The sequence below is a fragment of the Cupressus sempervirens genome, chromosome 10 (assembly GCF_028749045.1).
Source record: "Cupressus sempervirens isolate cs-2001-9-10 chromosome 10, ASM2874904v1, whole genome shotgun sequence".
Lineage (NCBI taxonomy): Eukaryota > Viridiplantae > Streptophyta > Pinopsida > Cupressales > Cupressaceae > Cupressus > Cupressus sempervirens.
In genome coordinates, this window is record NC_143127.1 from 181,557,548 (window position 1) to 181,577,518 (window position 19,971).

Here is a 19,971-nt window from a genome sequence, read left to right on the forward strand (position 1 = left end):
GTAAGGGAAAATTCATTTCAAAAGGAAAACCTTTTGTTTCCTTGTGATGATTGGTTTTTTGTGTTGGTGAATTGGTTGCTTTACTGGTTCGTTGGATACTGGTATGGGAGGCTTTTTAAGAAGTTGTTCCAGTCTGTTGACTTTCTAGGTTCCAATATTGTTTTGGTAGATTTTTCTGGTCTCATCTGTTGGTCTCAAGTCCCTGTAAAACCTGATTTAGTTGTTTTGTTGGTTTCAGGTCCTTTTTACCCTGGTTGTGCTTAATGGTTTATCTTTCTCTTTGATGTAAAGAGTTTCGGAGCCCCTTCAAAACCTGCTTTTACCTTAATCTAAAACATTTGCCCAATATGGAGAAAATACTATTCACCTTTTTAGGAAAAAGGTAATTCAACGCCTTTAAAACCATTGAAAACATATTCAACATAGATTCTCCACTTGACATCGTGCTTGGAGCCTTTTCAACATGGCCTCAAATCGCTCTGCAATCTTTTCCTCTTGTCACTTTGCTTCTCATGTATGTAAATGAATCTTTAATTGCTATCTTCATGTAATCAATGACGAGCCTAGCTAGCATGAAGATGATATAAAGATTGTACTTCACATTCTTGGACATTTGTAATTATGGTTTTCATTTAGATAGATGAAACTTTATTGTGATCTTTGTGGACACTATTGCCTACACTAAATAACATGTCTAGCATGAAAATGATCTGAAGAGTACTTCATGTCCTCGAGTTCCATATAAATTCCTTGCCTCCCTTCCACTATGTAAAAAGGAATTATAGTTTGTATAATTTTGGTGCACTATACTTTGCCAAGGTAAATAAAAGTTCGGGAGGCATAACAGATATAAAGAAACAAGAAAGGAACAAGCACTCTCATTGAGTAAATGTTAAATATTGCATTAGGAGATCAAATGCAAACGTATATTGTAGCCATAAAAAATAGTCAGACTCGAGAAAGAAATATGAATGTTCAAACTTGCGCTGTGACCATTTAAATATCAATATGATAATTAAATTACACATTCCAAAGACGGGTGCTAATTTTAGTAAGTTGTTACAGTACTCCTGTCTACTACACAATGGCAGCAATGCTTTCAAAACTTTTTGATCTATGAAAGCCTTTCGCCACATTGAAATATGAGTTATACAATTGTTCAACTAACAAAGATGTACTACCTTGCACTACTATCTTTAGCATCCTTGCAAGGCTATAGCAGAACTACCTGCATTCTCTCCTTTGTAAATAAACCAGGTGAAACTCCAACCTTTTCCACCTATCAGCAACACCTTGGACTAAAGTCAAATAATATAATTAATGAAATCTTCCAAAATTCCCCTCCGCAAACACACTGTAATACTACCATAACGAGCTTCCATACATGCAAACCAATATGCTTTATACAGTGTGAAACGAAGCTGAAAGGATCACATATATTGCCAACATGTTTCTTAGTATTGCATTCCCTTCATGTAGTGCTGATCACTACTAATTTGATGTTACTGGGGTTGCCCTAAGAGGGAAGGCCTGTAGAAAGCTCGACTCTGAGCAATTTCAATACGATCTCGAGGATCATGCATTGTCTCGTCACGTAATGCTTGAAGGATTGCATGTGGCAAGGCATCCCTGATTAGACACAAATGAGTCAAATTAGAATTCTAGCTCCAGAATCAAATAGTAAGATGCATGAACTATAATGCAATAAAAAAATAAAACAGATGCTACAAACATAAAGGCTGCCCAAAATACAAAAACAAAAAGTTTGACATACTGTGTCATGTACCCAGGTTTCATTTCTCTTTTAGGCTCCTTATAATCTATTCTAATATCAAAAATGAGAGAGTATTAAGTGCCACATTCAGATACTTGCCACACGTAAAACTAGCATGACCATCTTAAATATATCCATCTAAAAGATCAAAAGATATTTGTCTCAAAATGCCTAGAGTTGGATCTGTCGTTTACACTACATATGCACATCAAGAGACATCTGAGTGTCTTTTAATTAGATGTCCTAAGCTAGTAGCATCCTGGGCTATGGCATATTGACGTAATATGCAAGTTCAACTGTCAAAATCTTTGTGTTTATATCATGCAAAAGATCCCTTTCACAACTGACAGAGCAATTCATAAACATCCAATGAATAGGACTCGGGAGTACCAGATATCTGAAAGAAAAAAATTATGTTAACCGATGTCACATCAATACAGTTCCAAGGACTTTTTTACTCTTTTTGTCAACTTTTCATTTAGCAAGTTGCTCTTGTGTGGCATGTTTTTAAAGCTCTTTTTCACAAACACCACAAGTGAATCATCTATATGGCATTTCCTGATCATGCTTATTATGTCATCTACTGTCAGAAATGGAGATCCCTGACTCAATATATCAAACAAATGTTAAGAGATTCATGTAGATGAAGTCATCTCAATCGAGATGTCAACCATTCATATCATCCATCAAATAAGAATGTTGTGAAAGCCATGTCAAGTAAAACATTTGTAGGAAACTCATTCCCGCAAGATACTAAAAGTCTTGGCTAATCAATCAACAATCCACGTTATCCTCACATCCCAGAAAAAGCTGGACTTCTAAGACCCCCTGCCAATGTTAGATGGCAGCACTTGTAGAGGTCGCAGCATTTATTGATTACAGACCTCGTTACTAAAATAGGGGTAAAAATTTATTCTGTACAAAGTGAGTACAAAGCAAGAAGGGCCAAACACTCAACAGAGAAACAGTACTACACAACCCTATCTTATCCACTAAATGATCTAACATGTGAGACAATTAAGAAGATACTTGTCCCCTATCCACAATATTCCAACCCTGCATTTGATCAGAAGCCCACTTGGCCAGACATTATACTACTCAGTTCCACTCTCCAGGAATGTGAATAAAAGAAACTGATTGCTAAGAATCACACAACCATATAATTTGTCTAATAACCAAAGCTAAGTGCCAACAAACATAAGCAGAATCACCAAAACCTTAGAATCACAAGTAATGTTACTTCTAGCCAAGAACACAATTTTGCTTCACAACATACAAAATGGCAAGAGCCTCCATGTAATTATTTGTATGAAGACCGTTGTAAATTGAAAGGAAAGTATAGTTCCATTTCCAAAGCATAGACTGACTCCAACTAATCAGAGCATTTAGAGCAGTCGTTTAAACTACTCAATTCAGGTGACTCATGTTAGGCCTCCATGATTACCTAATTTGTTTAAGCCAAATGGAGACTTGAATGCAAAGCAAAAGCTTTGTTAAAGTTCTCAAGCTTGCTTATAGTCATGCCATGTCAGTTTATAAGTTCTAAGGACTAACTTTGGTAGCCTAATTGCAAATGTTTACCTTCGCAACTTTTATCACATCTTACAAAAGCTAATTATTTTACAGGCATATGTACTGTCATGAAATAGTGAGCCGTATAACAAGAGATGGTTCCTGGTCTTCCTGCTGTCAAGCCTAAGTATAATATGTCAGAGATTAGACCTGAACAAAATTAACCATAAGACGTTTCGCTTTTGTTTGTCTAGTAGAGAACACTTGCTCACTTCTCAGAACCAAATCTTATACAGGAGCCAACTCCTAAGGCGACATATGAAGGTTGGAGTTGAGGACTTTACCAGGGCAATACATAGAGAGCTGCGATACTCTATAGGATGTAGACTATCCATAAGACTGTCCTTTTCATTTAAGTTTATCACCAGAATAATAAATCTTATGACCCACTGATAGATAAGATTATTGCTACTCCATGGTGACAGTAATCAGGAGCTTGCTCAGCAAGTGGCATTAGAATAATGTAATATTTCTTTAATGGTCATCTTAGTTAATCTTTAGTTTTATCCGAGCCTCTTCTGATCTGGTATTTTTTACAGCAATTTATTTTTCAATATTTTAAAATGAAACTCAAATTTTATGAAATTTTGTGGTTTGTCTTGGAAGATTTTCGCTGAAAATTGCAACCATGCTCGAGGGTTTTGATCACACGATTTCTTGGTTTGAGCAAGAAGTATCTGATTTTCCAAGATTGCATGTACTTGCATGTGTTTTTGTGAGTTGCATGCTCTTCCATGTGTTGTTTTGCAATGCTAAGTCTCGTCTTTTGTTGCATGAAGGTTTCTTTGATGGGTTTTAATAATTATTTCTTCAAGAATTATCTGTTGGGTTTTAGTAATTTTTTCCTCAAAAACTATCTATTGGATTTTAATATTTTTTTCCTCAAAAATTATCTAGTGGGTTTTTTATTTTTTCCTCAAAAATTACCTAATGGGCTTGAAATTTTTCCCTCAAAAATTATAAGTTGGGTTTTATAGTTTTTTCCTCAAAAACAAAGCTTTGTATTCTCTGATAATTCTCTTAGTTTCTATTGTCTGATTTTGATCAATTTTTCACCTCAAAAATCGTGTCTAGTTTTCCAATTTTACTCCTAAAAAATCATGGTTTTTTACAATCTATTTTGGGGCATCATGCTCAGCTGCAAAGTTTGGAGGGTTTGCTTGTTTTTCCCTCAAAATCACGCTAGTTGTTCCCAATGTTTGTCTTTGTCTCCAGGGAAGAGCATCTTTGTTATTCAACATCAGGTTGGTTGTTTTGTGAAGAATTTTTATTGGATGTTATGTCGATTCCTTAGTTACCGGATTCGTGCCCTAGAGGCCAGATCCAGATTCAGATCGGATCTGTGCCTGGATTGTTGGCAGACTCATCCCAATGGCAAATTCAGTGGCAGTCTCTTGTCTCTTGTTGCCAAAACGGATTTTGGCTTCTTGGTCAGTAACGTTTTGCAGATCCAAAGAGGATCTAAACAAAAGTAGAATGTTTTGAAGAATTTGTGCCCAAAAGACAGCAGATAGACAATGATCATTAAGGGAGGGTATTACAATATTGTAATGTTTAATTAATAGTTATCTTAGTTAATCTTTAGATTACTAGGTAGTTTCTTTTTCTATCATTGGTTCACAATTGTTTCTTTTAGAAGCATCATCTTTGCAAATATATATAACTACAACAACATTGATTTACCATAACAAACAGAAGTGATTCAGGTATATCATAGAGACAGCCAACTATTCCCCTATGCCTGCAAATGATGAAGGGGGAAAAACTATCTGCAGGGCTGGGTCCACTTTCACCAGTACAATGCACACAATGTAGCCAGTGGCATGCAGGTGATGGACACAATTATCCACACACTAAGTTTTATGGACTGTGAGAGACTCCTATTATAAGATAACAAGAATGAACAGAAGCACCAAGGTGACCATTGTACACACAATAGCAAAAAAGAACACAGCTGATAAAGGTTACAAGCCACTGGAGAAAGCAAAAACTCCACCTCAATGTGATTAGAGAAGCAAAGCTGAGCCCTTTGATCAATAAAGTCAATCATCCCAACAAAAAATTTCTTTTCACTGGAATTTATTTCCAGTTTTTAGCATACTTGATAACTTCCAATTGGCCTTACAGAAAGTGTTTGATTTTAAAGAAGTCTCAAAATAAGCAGCAACATGGAAAATCTGAAGTCCCTAAATATTAATGCAAATATCAAATTCGAAGTAAAACAAGTGCATGGTAAAAATCAATAGATACATCCAGATCAATGGAGACAATGTCAACAACAGGAACCACATAAAAGAAGAAACGTAGAGAACATTGGAGCAGAACAAAAAAAATGATCAGGGTGGGTTAGGTCACACTTGCTCAAGTGCACTGTGTTTAGTCTATTGTCAAGAAAGTGTGAAGATATATTCTCTCAAGAGCACCTGTGGTTTGCAGTTGCACCCCCGTTGGCTGCATCTCCCGATTAATATAAGGAGGTCAAACTGCCTCTGGTAGTTAATAGTCTAATACCTACAAGGGAGCACAAGCTAATAATCTCAGCAGATGCATTAGATCAGAGAAGCTAGACAAACGAAAATCCCTTTTGAAATGTGAGGATGATGTATCAAAAAGGCCTTAAATTTTAAACAGTTCAGTGGTCATAAGAGGCACACATGATTTCCAGGTCTTCGCCGAACCATCACAACAAATTTATGTTCATCACAAAATCACAAGAATCATTAACATCTTAACCATGCATAAAATGGAAAATAAGCTCCAACAGGGAAGGAAACTCCCATTATTAGTTATTTCACGCACACCTAATTGCCAGTACAGGTTCAAGGTTTGACTTCACCAATATGGCATTTTCCCCTGGGCTTGCTATGCTGCATACAGCCATGTATATGTTATACTGTCAAAAGCCCTCTCCCATTTTCCACAGTGACATAAAATGTGACAGCCATAACCGGCCAGTCAACATGGATACAGTATAGCATTCAATCAAAAGCCATTGGCATAAGACTATCTACAGTTTAATTGGGCATAAATTTATCACAACATAGCCCAGTTCTTTTTTACTGCCAGGTCTAAAGAATATATGCTTAGTCACCCTGTTACGCCCCTAACCCCTCTGGACCATGCCTGGGTACGAACTGGTACATGGTCCTCGTCCAGTTCGCCTGCTAGTCCGGGCAGGGTTCAAAAATGAAGGACCCAGTTTGAATTTTTTGGCTGTCAGATCGATTCTGAGGGAACCATGCACAAACATGTCAAACCAAGCACAAACATTGACGAACTAGGACCCGTGGACATCATTTAAGGGACGTCTTTTTGCGAAGTTTATTAAGATTTGACATCCTTAACCCTAAAAGGAGGAAATGAAAGGCGTATGTTGGTTTCTAATTCTCATTTGTGGTGTGTAAATAGGTTATTAATTGTTTTATCATTTATGCCCAGCGAGCCTCTTTATTATCATAGAAATTTACTCTTTTGTTGGCTTTTAAAGGCACCCTTGGCCTTGATCATATTACTCATACATACGATTTGGGATATTTTGATGGCTTCTTTTTTGATAAACAATAGTGCCACAGAGGACCAATCATTTGATGAAAGGCATGATTTGTCTGGTGCAAGTGCCCTCAACTGTGAAGAGGTTATTGTTCATGCAGCACACCAGACAATTAAATGGACAGTAAGAGATATTAATATATTATATGTCCACAGGTATTTTATGAACACGTGATCATGGTGTAATAAACAAAGTTTTAAATGCACATATGGTAAGCAGAGGGCCTTCAACATGCATAGACTTGACTAACTAAACAACCCCAGAAGTATGTGTGATGAAATAGTTTAATCATAATGACACACGCAGACTGCCTATAGAGCAAATGGTAAACAATGGTGCATATGTTTTGGTCTTGAAGTGCAAAATTCTTTATGCCCAGTGAGCTGTCAATCTTCCTAGGGTTACCCAAAGCATGACCCTATCTTAAAAATATGTGAAAGATAAAACACACATTGTGGTTGGGAAAAATGTATGAAAATATACTATGGACTAAGAAACACTGAGGCCTGGAGTCCATAATCCTAAAACCTTGCCACTTGAAAATTATGAACATTATTTATAATCACTACATTTAGAACATTTGCTTCTGAGAAGAAAACATGACCACCAATCTAGCCCCTCTGATGCAAAAGCATATTAAGGTAGGGGAAATCAGCATCACCAAAAGAATATTCAGCATAAGCAAAAGACTCATTTTGTTTTAAGTTTCAGTTTCTATTTCAAAACTTGGTTTTGTAGTCACAAATTTTCAAATTCCAAGTGCTTTCTCTCTCTTTTAGAATATAGCTCACTTGGCACCAAGGAGGCCTCTCATGTGATGAGACCTGCCAACAAGATTTACAGGCATAATTGCTATCCTGCACCCAGCCATACACTGTTTCCCCATTCAAATTTATGCTGAAATTCATAATCTAATCTTCACTAGTTTTGAAGTAATGTTTTCAGGGAAAATGTGAAATCAAGATGTTTGATGTTCATAGAATGCTCTTCCAAGAAAAATAAATAAGGAGACAAAGATCGAAACATTATGAAATATGGAGAGAACTCTACAAACATGCCAAAAATGACTCATCGATCTTTTAAGAACATTTAAAACTTTTGCTTTCCCTCTCCTGGCTTCATTTCTCTTTCAAATGTCATTTTTTCTATTTCACAAGCAAGGCGTAAAGCTTACCTTGAAATCAATATGCTATAGAGTGTCTTCAAAATGGGGCACAACTCCACTGGAGCTACAGGTTTGTCACCATCAGGGAGCATGAAGCTTAAGCTTGGTTGGCTAAGCAACTCATAAAATGCCCCTACAGCTGAAACACCCTGTGAAGATTCAAAATAAAAAAGTTCTACTTCAACACATACAACAGGTGACAAACCTTAAAATGAATTATCTAATATAGAATCATGTATATCATGTGGGAAATGGAAATCACTATTAAAGCCATAATATCATTACCTGAATCATTCCCTTGCCTTTGATGCTGTCACCCATATCTGGCCTCAATTCCCCTTTGGCTAACATCTGCCCGTACCATGCATTGCGTCCCTTCAACAATGTAACATATGTATCAGCTAGCAAAGGGCCAGCCAATTTTTCAGGTTGTTCAGAAAGCAGATGAGTTATAAATATCATTTCTGAGGTGCAATGGGCAAAATAGACTGATTTACTAGTTGCACTTTCATTTGTCAAAGCTGCAACCATGCCTGCCACACAACAAAACACAAATAAAAAATCCACCGGCAGCCAGACCTCAGATGTAGCATATAACTCACCTACTTCTAAACTATGCAGAAAGAAAACATTTTTTTAGTTTGAATATTGCACCACAAAACCATAAGATGTATCCAGACACCCTTAGAAATTGTTTAGGCATTGAGGTAAAGTGATACTAACTCCACAGCCAAGTCAAAATTAAGAAATCAAATATGAAATAGTCTTGAAGAATATGTAGGATTCAAAGAACCCTCATATTTGTTACTAGCTCTTTGATATGCAGGCTAAATGATGATAAAAGAAGCAAAAAATGTAACTATCCGTCATATTAGGAATAAAGGAAAGTATTAAAGAAATGAAAATCTACAGAATAGAAACAATATGCAAAAGACTATTTGGAAATTGCCCATAAGGCTGTGGTGTAGCACTGCAATGAACCTATATTCAAAACCCCAGCAGACATGCTGCCATCATATGTAATCCATAAAAATGTAATTATGTACCTGTTGATCAAAAGTGGTTCTAATAAAAAGAATAAAAAAAATTCAGAAATCATTAGCATTTCAATATTTATTATGAAGATTAAAAAGTGACCATAAAATAAGATATAATGTTACATCTAGAATAAAACAGAGGAAAAAGCAAGATTTATACTTTTTGGCAAAGCAGGTTAGCTGTTAGCAAGTTTCTGATGACACAATATATATTCTTCTCTTGGGCCTTTCCATGATTTAGAGGTCTGAACTCTGCAGGGATGAACTAGGCCCTTAGCATTAGAGAATTATTATGTTTTTCTAAAACCAGAAATTTGTTCTCGTTTAGCACTGATCAGATGATGTGCACCTTCCTTACATGCATTCCAGTGATGCCTTGCTTAGAAAAGTGTCTGTGTCTGTTTTGACTTTGTAAAACCCGCAAGAGAAGTAAAACTCAAGAAAAGTGAATTTTATACTACATATAAATTTATTAAGAAACCTCATAACCATTGGATGTAGCAATTGTAACTATAAGATCCATGTGAGTATTTACTAATTTACAATGTACGAATCCGAGATTCAGAACTTTCCCAGTATCCACCCTATATTTTATTCTGCTCCCACAAGTTCAAGCCTCATTTGTTGATTGGCACATAACCAGGGCCAGTCCATTAATCATAGACATTAAATTCTCCTTGTGCCTACTTCCCTTGACTTTTAAGGGACTACCACATGTTTATGTTTGTGTGCGACTAAAAATTATGATGCCTTCGCAGTAATTTAGTTAAGTTTGACTGGTAGATTCAGCATTGGTAATCCTGAGAGAACAAATTATTTGCTACAGAAGATGCACTCACATGCCAAGATGATGGCCAAGCATTTGCACATAACAAAAGGCCATTATGTTTGCAACTTTGTTACCAATTGCAACCCAATGCACTTCAAGAGAAATAATATAAGAAATGATAAACTTACCAGCACCAATGGCATAGACATTCTTCAAACCACCCATAACTTCATGGGTAACAAGATCATTGTTATCCCAAACAATAAAATGAGGCTGTCGTAGGAACTCTGCTAAAGCCTTTCTCCATTTGTCGGATCCACATATTCGAGCATTGGCATATTCCTTGTTGTATATTTCTGATGCTATATTTGGTCCTCCCAAATAAAGTATGTTCTCAATCGGTACTCCAGCTGTCAGGTAAAAAATATTCAAGTATTTAAAAATAAGTACAAAATTCACAAAGAAATAAAACTCAAATGAAAATCATATATCAAACGAATATGGCTCCAATATGAAGAAAACCAAAGAGTATAGCACAAACTTTTATTTTAACTGTAGAAAGAACAAGAAATCCTGGAAAATCTGCCTCATTTTTACGGACGAGTATCATTTGGAAAAATTGCCAATTTTTATATAAACATGCATAAAATCGGAAATCAACAAAGCAATTTATATAATCATCAAACTTAAGAAACTAAGAACTTGATATTAAATAAGAATTCCTGGGTTTTCTAAATCTCAAAAAAAGTGTGGATGTTGATAGATGAACAGAAATTGCAAAAGACAAAATCCATTTAATTAGAGAGGGAGAGAAGCTAAGAATGATTAAAAAAAATTAAAAGAGGCAGCATATTCAGAATTGGAAAAAAAATATTGGTAGCTTACTGGCACGATGAATCATCTGAGTAGGAGTAATAATGTGTGGAACTGGAGTCAAAGCTGCTTCAACCCCCTTAGCAAGTGAAATTATAATAGGCATGGTCCTCCTTTCCTTCCAATATCTACTGATTTCCTCAAAAACTTCTTTTGTCTCAGTTGAAGGAAGTCCATTTATTACAACGTCAGCATCCCAGACAGCCTCCTGTAAGTTTGTCACAACCTTGAGAGGGCATAGTGGTGTATCAATCATGTTCAGACAAAATCCATCCTTTAGAATCTCGTCTGCATACAAAATACGGTCACCAAGCCTGGCTTCAACATATTTGAGGTATGCACAACGCCTAATGAGGCGTCGTAGGACATCTTCCCGAGAGTTGATTACCTCAAACAAGTGCTCTGCTGTGGCTCGATCTACCGTCCGCCCAGCCCTCCGCCATATCCTGACCTGAACTTTTTCACGGAAGCAACCATATGCATCATTCAAGAGAGCTGCAAACACACTGCCCCATGCACCAGCACCAACTCCAACAATCTTCAGCACATCACCAGAAGATTTCCCCAGCAAGCGACGGAACTCCTCCAACTGTAATCAGTTTAAAACTTTAAACTTTAATGAGAGTATTCATTATGCACATCGCACATTAAACAGATCTTTGCATTTATAGCCTATACCATTATACAAATAATTTAAACTATCAAGTTCCACAAAGCACCGGTCAGATAAGTGCAGAATTCCTTCAACTTTTGGATTTAACAAAAAAATGTCCGTTTAGTTATACTGAGTTTCTGGATTAGATTGTGTAAAGATTTTTTCATCAACGTTTCGAATCACACTAGGTGATCCATCATCAGGATGAGAGAGCAAGAGGTGTAAAACCATCCATCATCAGGATGAGAGAGCAAGAGGTGTAAAACCATTGTTTTACACCTCTTGCTCTCTCATCCTGATGATGGATCACGTAGTGTGATTCAAAACGTTGATGAAAAAATCTTTACACAATATAAACCAGAAACTCGGTATAACTATTATGGATTTTGGAAATCTGATAGCATTAAATGTCCATTTAAGTTATCCCCATATTCCTTCACGTTTAATAAAGAATATTTCCTTTCAAACCATACCCTATACAATTCCAGCTACAATTTGTCAATTACACTATACATTTGTTGTCACAAACTAAAGTTCAACAATAAGATTCAGCAGATAGCTAGGCAGTAAAAGACCGACCTCAACTAATAATGGAAAATATATCCTCTTTTTTCTATAAAATATAATTGACCATAATTACACATGTGGTCATAACAGTGGAGCACCTGCCCCTATAATGAAAAATAACAGTTAGGTCAGTACATCAACAGGCGAAATTCCTGATCAATGACAGAGCTCCTCTACTTATAATGCAATTAGTTTCTTTTAAACTGTTCATTACATAGATATATTAAGCACTATTACTCGAATCTCAACAGTCATAGACTAGCAATCAGAAAACTAACCTAGATAATCAAACTCAGTACCGGGAGGGAACTTTTCTCCATTTATATTTTTATCTTAAAATCTATGTTTTGAAGCTGTCCAATGTCCACTAGGTAATGATGTTAATCAGAATCAATAGTAATTTGCAGTCAACATATCTATGGTCTTATAATTTCATAACCCATCAAATCAAACTCAGAAAACCTAGCAATCTTTCTGGCGGAGGACAGTGCTTCTCTGTCCCTGATGCATAATATTTCCTCTAAAGGTTGCTATAAAATGATGTTAGGCATCAATAAAACATACGTGCAAACATGTAGAGGTATAACCCACTACTGTAACATTAAAATCAGTTTACTACCTGTAAAGGAACAGGGATTCTTTATAAACTGTAATTTCATTTGCTGCGGATAGTAGGCGCAATCATCCGGATATATCCAGTAATAAAGTTTACAATAAAGCAAATAAATAAAACAACGAAACTCAGTAGATCGCCTACGCGAATTGACTTGGCAAAACAGAGCTCCTACACCTATGATGCACTTACATAACGATATTAGACAAAATTACAAAATAAATAAGATAACCTAGAATAGCGAATTCAAATTATGACCACACATAGCTATTCACAGCTAAGTGGGGAGCGTCTCCAACAAAGGATAATGAATACATAATTACCCAACATTCACAGAATTAACCTAGATCATGTGCCCTATATCCCTCCATTTTGTACAGGTACATAATTTTTTTATCACACTACACGTACGTTTTTCAAAATTTGAAAAAGTAGTTTGCAAATTATAACTATTTTTTTGTCTGATCATGTAAATTTGTTTTTTCTCAAATTACACAGTTATTTCAAATTTCTCATATTCAGGAATTTTACAGTTCTCATATGTTACACTAAGGCGTTACAAAATATTTTCCGCCTAGACGCCTTTAGAAACAAGAAAGAGGCCAAACATAATGCCTCTGTAGATAAGTATGTGCAGATGAACTGAATCGATAAACCGAAAAAATTTCGAAACAAGAGAAAAGACGTAAGGTTTAAATCGCTAAGCCGCGTATTAAGTATTAAATTTGAGTATATTACGTGTAAAATTAAGTAGCTTAACATACGCCTCCATGAAAAATACCAGCAAATTTACAGTTTTTGATGCAAAACGCACCACGAGGCAAACCACAAACCCTCCGTTGTTTCTCAACTCCTTGGACACCAAAGCCAAAAACGCAGGATCCCGCGGTAAAGAAACATGTTCTTTTATAAATGACTAAAACTATTAAAAAATAAAGATCGTTTTTGCCTCGTACCTTATCTTCTGCAACGCTGGTCTTAGCGTGCCCTGCTTCGCCATTGCTGTCCGCCGTTGTTCCATTTGGAGAAGAATTATAAGAATGATGTCCGTTTACGTGCCCATTAGCTTCCAATTCATTTGCCATTCTATAATTTCAAAATCGCAAACTGTTGAAAACCTCGAGGGGTTTCGAATCTGCGAGCGGAGAAACGCAAAATCTCTGGCTCTGAACACTGGCAGTTTCGTGCTCATGCACTGGGCCTCCTCTCTTCCTTTGTAGAGAGAGAGTACTCACAGAAAGAGAAAATTAATAGGAAGTGAACTTAATTTCTCACCAACCTCAACTGCACTTTAAATAGTGTCTAGACGTTGCGTGGCAATCTTAAAGCGACCGGCGGATGCCCCGAGGAATACAATTCCAATTTGTTTCCTAATGTCCTGCGAAATTCACTTTTCTTCTTTGATTAGACCGAAGAGTTTTGTCTGAATTTTATTTCATTTTTCTTGTAAATTGCTCCGATTAAGGCTTTTTCCCTTCACGCGTTTCCAGATGTAGTCCTTGTGTCTTCCTGTGAAGTAAATAGAAATAAAGAGCACATGAGGCATCATTATGGTATGAATTTGTAGAATTTATGCGGGGACGGGTGGCAAAAGACAAAAAAAGGAGTGTTTCGTCTCCATCGACCGCTTTGGACGGCTTTTCAGAACGGAGTAGATTTGCCGTGTGGACGTCGTGTGGCCGGTTGAGTAGATGGCTAGTCAGGTGGAATAGAAATAGAATACACAAGATATTTAACGAGAAGATTGTAGAATTTGTTTTTCAAAGCTTTTATTTATTTATTTATTTTAATATCACTTTTCAATTTTCTCATCTTTTCATAAACAATGTCTCATCTTTGTTGCAAGCTTTGGGTTTAACTGTGGAGGAAACTCCGTAGTTAAGCGCGCTCAAGCTGGAGTAGTACTGGGATGGGTGACCTCCCGGGAAGTCCCGGTGCTTCACCCCTGTGAGCATCACCTAGATCCAATGAGTGCTAAGTGTTCCATTTATTCTCATGAGAGATGGATTCATGTTGAATCACTACTCATGAAACATGGGTCATCGAGTTTGACTCAAAAATCACACAGTTAAATCCTGATATTCACATCACAATTTGACTAGCTGTGGAAATCATCTCCTACTTATCAATGTCTCATCTTTCAGCATGGTTTAATAATCGTGCTTCTAATTTGCTTTTTTTTTTGTTCTTTATAATTTTTTTATTTGATATAATGTAATATCTTTGTGTATAGCTTTTTTGTAATAATTTGATAGTTTCTAAAGGTCAATTTTCTTAATATTACTTCTAAAAGACAGTAATTACATATGTTAACTTGTAAGTGCCATATAATTCTAGTAAGAGAGAACCATTACTTAAAACCAAACCATTTTGCTACTCAAAATTTGTAGAGATATTCAAACCAACAAAAGACCTCTGTTACTAACTCACAGCTCAAAAAGCACTATGCTACATAACTAGTAACCCATACATTTGTCAATCTATATACATTCTATATTAAACCTTTACAAAGCCTAACATAAATAAGTTGATTGAGTTGCATCAACCAAGAAACATAGACAAAAGGAAAAAATAAGGAACAAGGTACCGAGGGCATTATTCATCACCACCGCCAGTGGCTAAGAAAATATGTGGCTTCTCCTTGACTTGGGGTTGCAAATGTCCTTGAATGGGACATTACGGTGAGTGAGAACAAGCCCTTTCGATGAATTTGTATTTATCAATTTTTGTATGTGTCATGTGTGTCGTAACCACACAATCACCTCTACATCTTTGGTGAATCGATCCTTGAGCAATCACATTCGCATCCCTTATGCTCTTCACAAACCAGTATTTCCTACAATCAGGCAAAGTTGGGAAACTCAAATCCTTCATAATTAAATTTTCATCATCCAGAGACCCAAAGTCTTTACACACACACAATAAGCTTGAAGCTAGTCCACTGAGGGGGTCAGAAGGAGGGAGGTCTCCATCTAGACAAACATTAAATTCCTATTGAAGCTCCACGAATAGTTTTGTAGCTTCTCTGATTCAATTACGAAGATGAGGGGGAAATCTCCTTACTAGATAGTGGTAGCCTCTCTTTGGTTCAAGATTGTATTGCATCACCATTGGAATCTTCCCCTCCCCATCTACATTATCTGTCACTACCTTTCTCACCTAGGTACTTATGTTTGAAGACTCTTTTGGCACACATTTTTGGTGCATCCCTTAGGTATCATTTTCTTGAGTGCCAAAGCTAAGAATATCCTTGTGATGTCAATATTCACCCTATACTTATGATAGATAGAGATGATTTCCTCTCTTAAAACATCCTTGACTACATGCAGAATGAAGTGATGTCATAGATTAAGCATATGTAATAGCTTCTTGTTTGAGATTTCTCCTAAGAAATCCACCATGTTGACAGAAGTCTCCAAACAAATTGGGGTGTCCATTTTCTCTAGGTGTATTGTATGTAGTGATTGATACTTGTGACACATCTTGTCAAAGTTTTGTGGCTATATAGTTGTGTCTTGAGTGTCTCTTAAATCCCATATCTCCCCAAGTCTTACCTCAAAATCTTTGTTTGAATACTTGAGAGATGTGATGTCCTTCCTAGTTCATGTCAATCATCAATGCATCCTCTTTTTTCTTTTTCTCGTGTGCTTCACTAACAACTACTTAGCCCAAATCGCACGAAAACCAAAGTTGAATGATGAAAGTGCTATTGATATGTTATCTTTCTTTATTAAGCTTCGCACTACCACTATCCAAATTTATTTATTTTCTAGAGGCAAAATTAATTCACCTTTGGGGCATGTACCAAAAGAGTGGGTAGCTTAGGATTGAGTTATCTTGCCTCCAAAGAAGCTTGCTTCACCAATTCATATGTCGTGTCACTTTATTCCTTGTTGTACCGTCTTTAATTAGAAGAACTTCAAAATACGGCCTTTTAGATCCTCTTTAGTGTGTTTGCATTATATACTCGCACTTAGAGCACACAATTTTCTCATTGTTTCTCTCCCTATCCTGAATTGAGGTAGGTCCTAACACATCCTCCTTGATCTCCCTTTTTCTCACCCAAAGGCTGAGGTAGGATCTAATTTCTATACATCCTCCTCTTTTTAGGTCCTATTTCCTGATTCTAATTGCAATTTATCAATCTGCAATGCACATTACACTTAGGCCTTTTGTAGTCTCAAAATTTTGGGTTAAAAATCCAAGACTTTGACCTCCTAGGGAAAAGGTCAACTTAATCCAACCTCTTCTAGAATAAGTCCACTCAGATTGACCTATTCTAGAGTAGATTGACCTAGGTCAACCTGTTCACTAGTGGCAAAATAGTTTGGGCCTTGACCCTATTTCAAATTTCAAGTTGATTCCCACTCATTGTGGTTAACTCCTGTAAGATTAATCTCATAATTTAACTATAAAAAGGCATTGAAGTCCTTACTTGCACACATGATGGAACCAAGATACAAGTGTGTATGGGGGTTACCTTAGTATACTCCTAACTTCAATGATTTCTACCTCTACAAACTTGAATTGAAAGAAGGTTGATGAAGATAATGTGTTTTTTTTTACATGTAGGATAATGTGTCTTTTGCCTCACAAATGTATGTATTTTGCCTAACAAATATCTTTTGATATCTTGGATTCTAATGTTTCTCATTTAGTAATCATCTACAATTTATGTCATATGCAATAACTTCTTTTACCATCTTATGATGTTTAGAGAAAGATATCTATGATGTTTCCTTGTTCTATCCTTTTATGGTATGATATTATTCCATAATATTTCTTGTTGGATATTGGATGTTTTGTGCATAACTATCAGTTGTTGCCTACATCTTTATATATCATGAGATATTGTGGCATAACCTTACCATAGACTTTGTTTAGGGACAAATCCTTTTGTATATTCTTTCTCTCTCTTTGTCTACGGTGACTTTCCTTAGTATAGTGGCATTTGGTGATTATGTGGCATTCTTTTCCTATAAGGAATGGTGTCTTGATCATGACTATCTCTTAGATACAAGAGATGCATGTTCTTAATCATCACCCTTTATTTATTTGCAAACATATGTTCATAGTTAGCATTTACCCTCACTATGTGCTTTGAAGTTTGTCATCTTTCTTCTAAGGATCCCTATTTCACCTATACACAGGGGGTTGAACAAGTGCATTCTTGTTCTTCTTCCTTTCTTTTTCGCTTGAAATTGTATCTTTGTTCATGATGTTAGCCCCAGCTAATAATGTTGATTAATGTATGTGTAAGAGTGATACCAATTGTTATGTTGTCATTGATGTCAAGCCTTAGTTGGTTAGGCATTATGCTAATTCATTAGAGTACCATATCATTTGATTAATGAAGAGGATTTGATTGATGAAGAGGATTTGAAGAAAGTATGATATAAGTGTATGGTATTTAATAGGCACTTGAATGAGTTAGACTATGATAGCTTAGTATTGGTTTGATTTCTTTACATAATATTAAGCAAGATGTATATACAAGAGATTTTGATTGGTGAATGAAGGAATACAATATTAACCAAGCTACTATAGTTGTCACCGAGCACATGAGAAAGAAGTGTTGAAGTCTAGTATTAACCAAGCAATTTTAGTATTAATGAAGTCGGGTATTGACTGAGCAAGTTCTAATGTTCATTGAGCATGACAATGAAGAACAAGTTTGTAAAAGATTAATTTGAGGCCAAAATTTGGTGAAAATTAAGAATGTTCAAGAAGTCTAAAAGACAAAGATAAAGTCAGTTATGAGATCAATGACTAGAACATTTAAAAGAAGACCTAATGGGTAATATTTAACAATTTGAAATGGAGCACAACGTTCAAGAAGGAAGTCTATTTTCTAAGTGTCTAAATTCATTGAATTTGAGATCTAATTGTAATTAAGTGGCAACATCTAGAAGATTTTGGAAAGGAAAAAATATAGCTTTTTAAAGGATGAACAAGATGTTTTTGTTGTTGATGTTGCTAATCAACAGTGATTATTGTTGATGTGAATTAAAGTGGAAGAAGATGATAGAAGGTAAATCGAGCATAACATTAGTGTGAAGATCAAGAAAAGGAAGTGCTAAGTGGAAGTGTGAATCAACCAGAAAGAGATCAAAAGGAAGAGACATAGTGAAGCAAAGATCTAAACAAGAAATGTAGTGCTAAAACCTAACATATCAATTGATTGTTACTTTCTTACCATTTTAGCAGAAATGTCTCTTAATCAAGTGGACCTAACAAGCACTTGAAATCCTATATGGTAACATTCAATAGTGATGCTTATGAGTCCTTTAGAGTAGGCACTTTTTACAAATGTTAAGGAGTGATAAGGTCTAGATTATCTTTGGTTGGCTTCTAATAGAGCTCACTTTATAAGAGTGAAATTGTTTGGGTTTCTAATTCCCAGGTGGTTTTTCCATTTACAGGGTTTACACATTAAATACTTGTTTCAAATGTGTGATTTCTTATTGTGTTGCAAGTTTATTTCATGCTAACTATTTAATGTTGCAACTTGGTATAAGCTAGATGATTAATCTGATACTCAATGTATTAAGAAAAAGTGAGATAATAGTTTGATATGAACTTGTTATAAGTTTTAATTGTGATGTTTGATGTGGTTACTGTTAGCCATATTTTCCCTCCCGCCAAATTTGAGTTTTTCTTGTCAAGCATGACCAACGGTCATATCTATTCAAATATTCAAATGATAAAATGATATAAAGGATACATTTAAACTTTGGCTTACTCATTTTTTCTTTTTTCTAAAGTTCAAGCTTTCTATGTTTTATTCCCCTTGGAGACTCAAGTCGCAATTGTGCGACTATCCTTCATCGCCCAGTCACTGCAGTCTCTGGCTTAACCATTAGAGGGAGTGTGAATGTGTGACATGGTCTTTTCAGCAGTCAGTGCGACTTCATGGTTTAGAAGACTAACATCCAGTTATGAGTGGTGACACAATGACTCTATATTGCTCGATCACAGGGTTATGATCTTAACTCAAGATTTAAGTTGCGATGTCGTGACCCTTCCTCATTCACATGATCGCAAAGAGTTTAGTGTTAACGATAGTCAAGATGGAAAAGTCATGAATTGCCTTGTGCGCATGGTCACTGTGGTTAATGATGGATTAAAGAATCAAGCCATAAAACAATGATAACATGAAATGAGCAAACCCAGATGGTTGTTGCAATTTCATTGGAGTTTTGGCTTGAACCACAGTTAGTGCTATGATCATGCATCCCTTCCTTTTTGCATGGTCGCAGGCATTTCATGTCAAGTCAAGGTTCAAGCCACAATGATGTGAATGGTATGTTGGCATTTGAATCATAGTTTTGTATGGTCACAGGCATCTAATGCTAAGTTGGATATCAAGTAGCGATGGTGCGAGATGCCCGTTTCA

General features: G+C 36.0%; 1 protein-coding gene across 1 annotated transcript; it reads right to left on the reverse strand.

The window, feature by feature from the left end:
- Positions 1 to 968: 968 nt before the first annotated feature.
- Positions 969 to 13,840, reverse strand: GPDHC1 (6-phosphogluconate dehydrogenase family protein). Its single transcript, XM_089804050.1, has 6 exons — positions 13,532 to 13,840; positions 10,753 to 11,329; positions 10,056 to 10,277; positions 8,347 to 8,594; positions 8,071 to 8,210; positions 969 to 1,629 (listed from the first exon to the last, which is right to left on the reverse strand). Exons 1-6 carry the CDS (start codon positions 13,658 to 13,660, stop codon positions 1,503 to 1,505), a joined length of 1,443 nt encoding a protein of 480 aa, XP_089660176.1. The 5' UTR covers positions 13,661 to 13,840; the 3' UTR covers positions 969 to 1,502.
- Between the last annotated feature and the right edge of the window lie 6,131 nt (positions 13,841 to 19,971).

Excerpts from the sequence above, each read along its gene's own strand:
- GPDHC1 (XM_089804050.1), bottom strand. The coding sequence starts at position 13,660 with ATGGCAAATGAATTGGAAGCTAATGGGCACGTAAACGGACATCATTCT. Across the intron at positions 11,330-13,531 it reads CCAGCGTTGCAGAAGATAAG|TTGGAGGAGTTCCGTCGCTT; the intron begins GTACGAGGCAAA and ends AACTGATTACAG. Across the intron at positions 8,595-10,055 it reads TGTCTATGCCATTGGTGCTG|GCATGGTTGCAGCTTTGACA; the intron begins GTAAGTTTATCA and ends GTTGTGTGGCAG.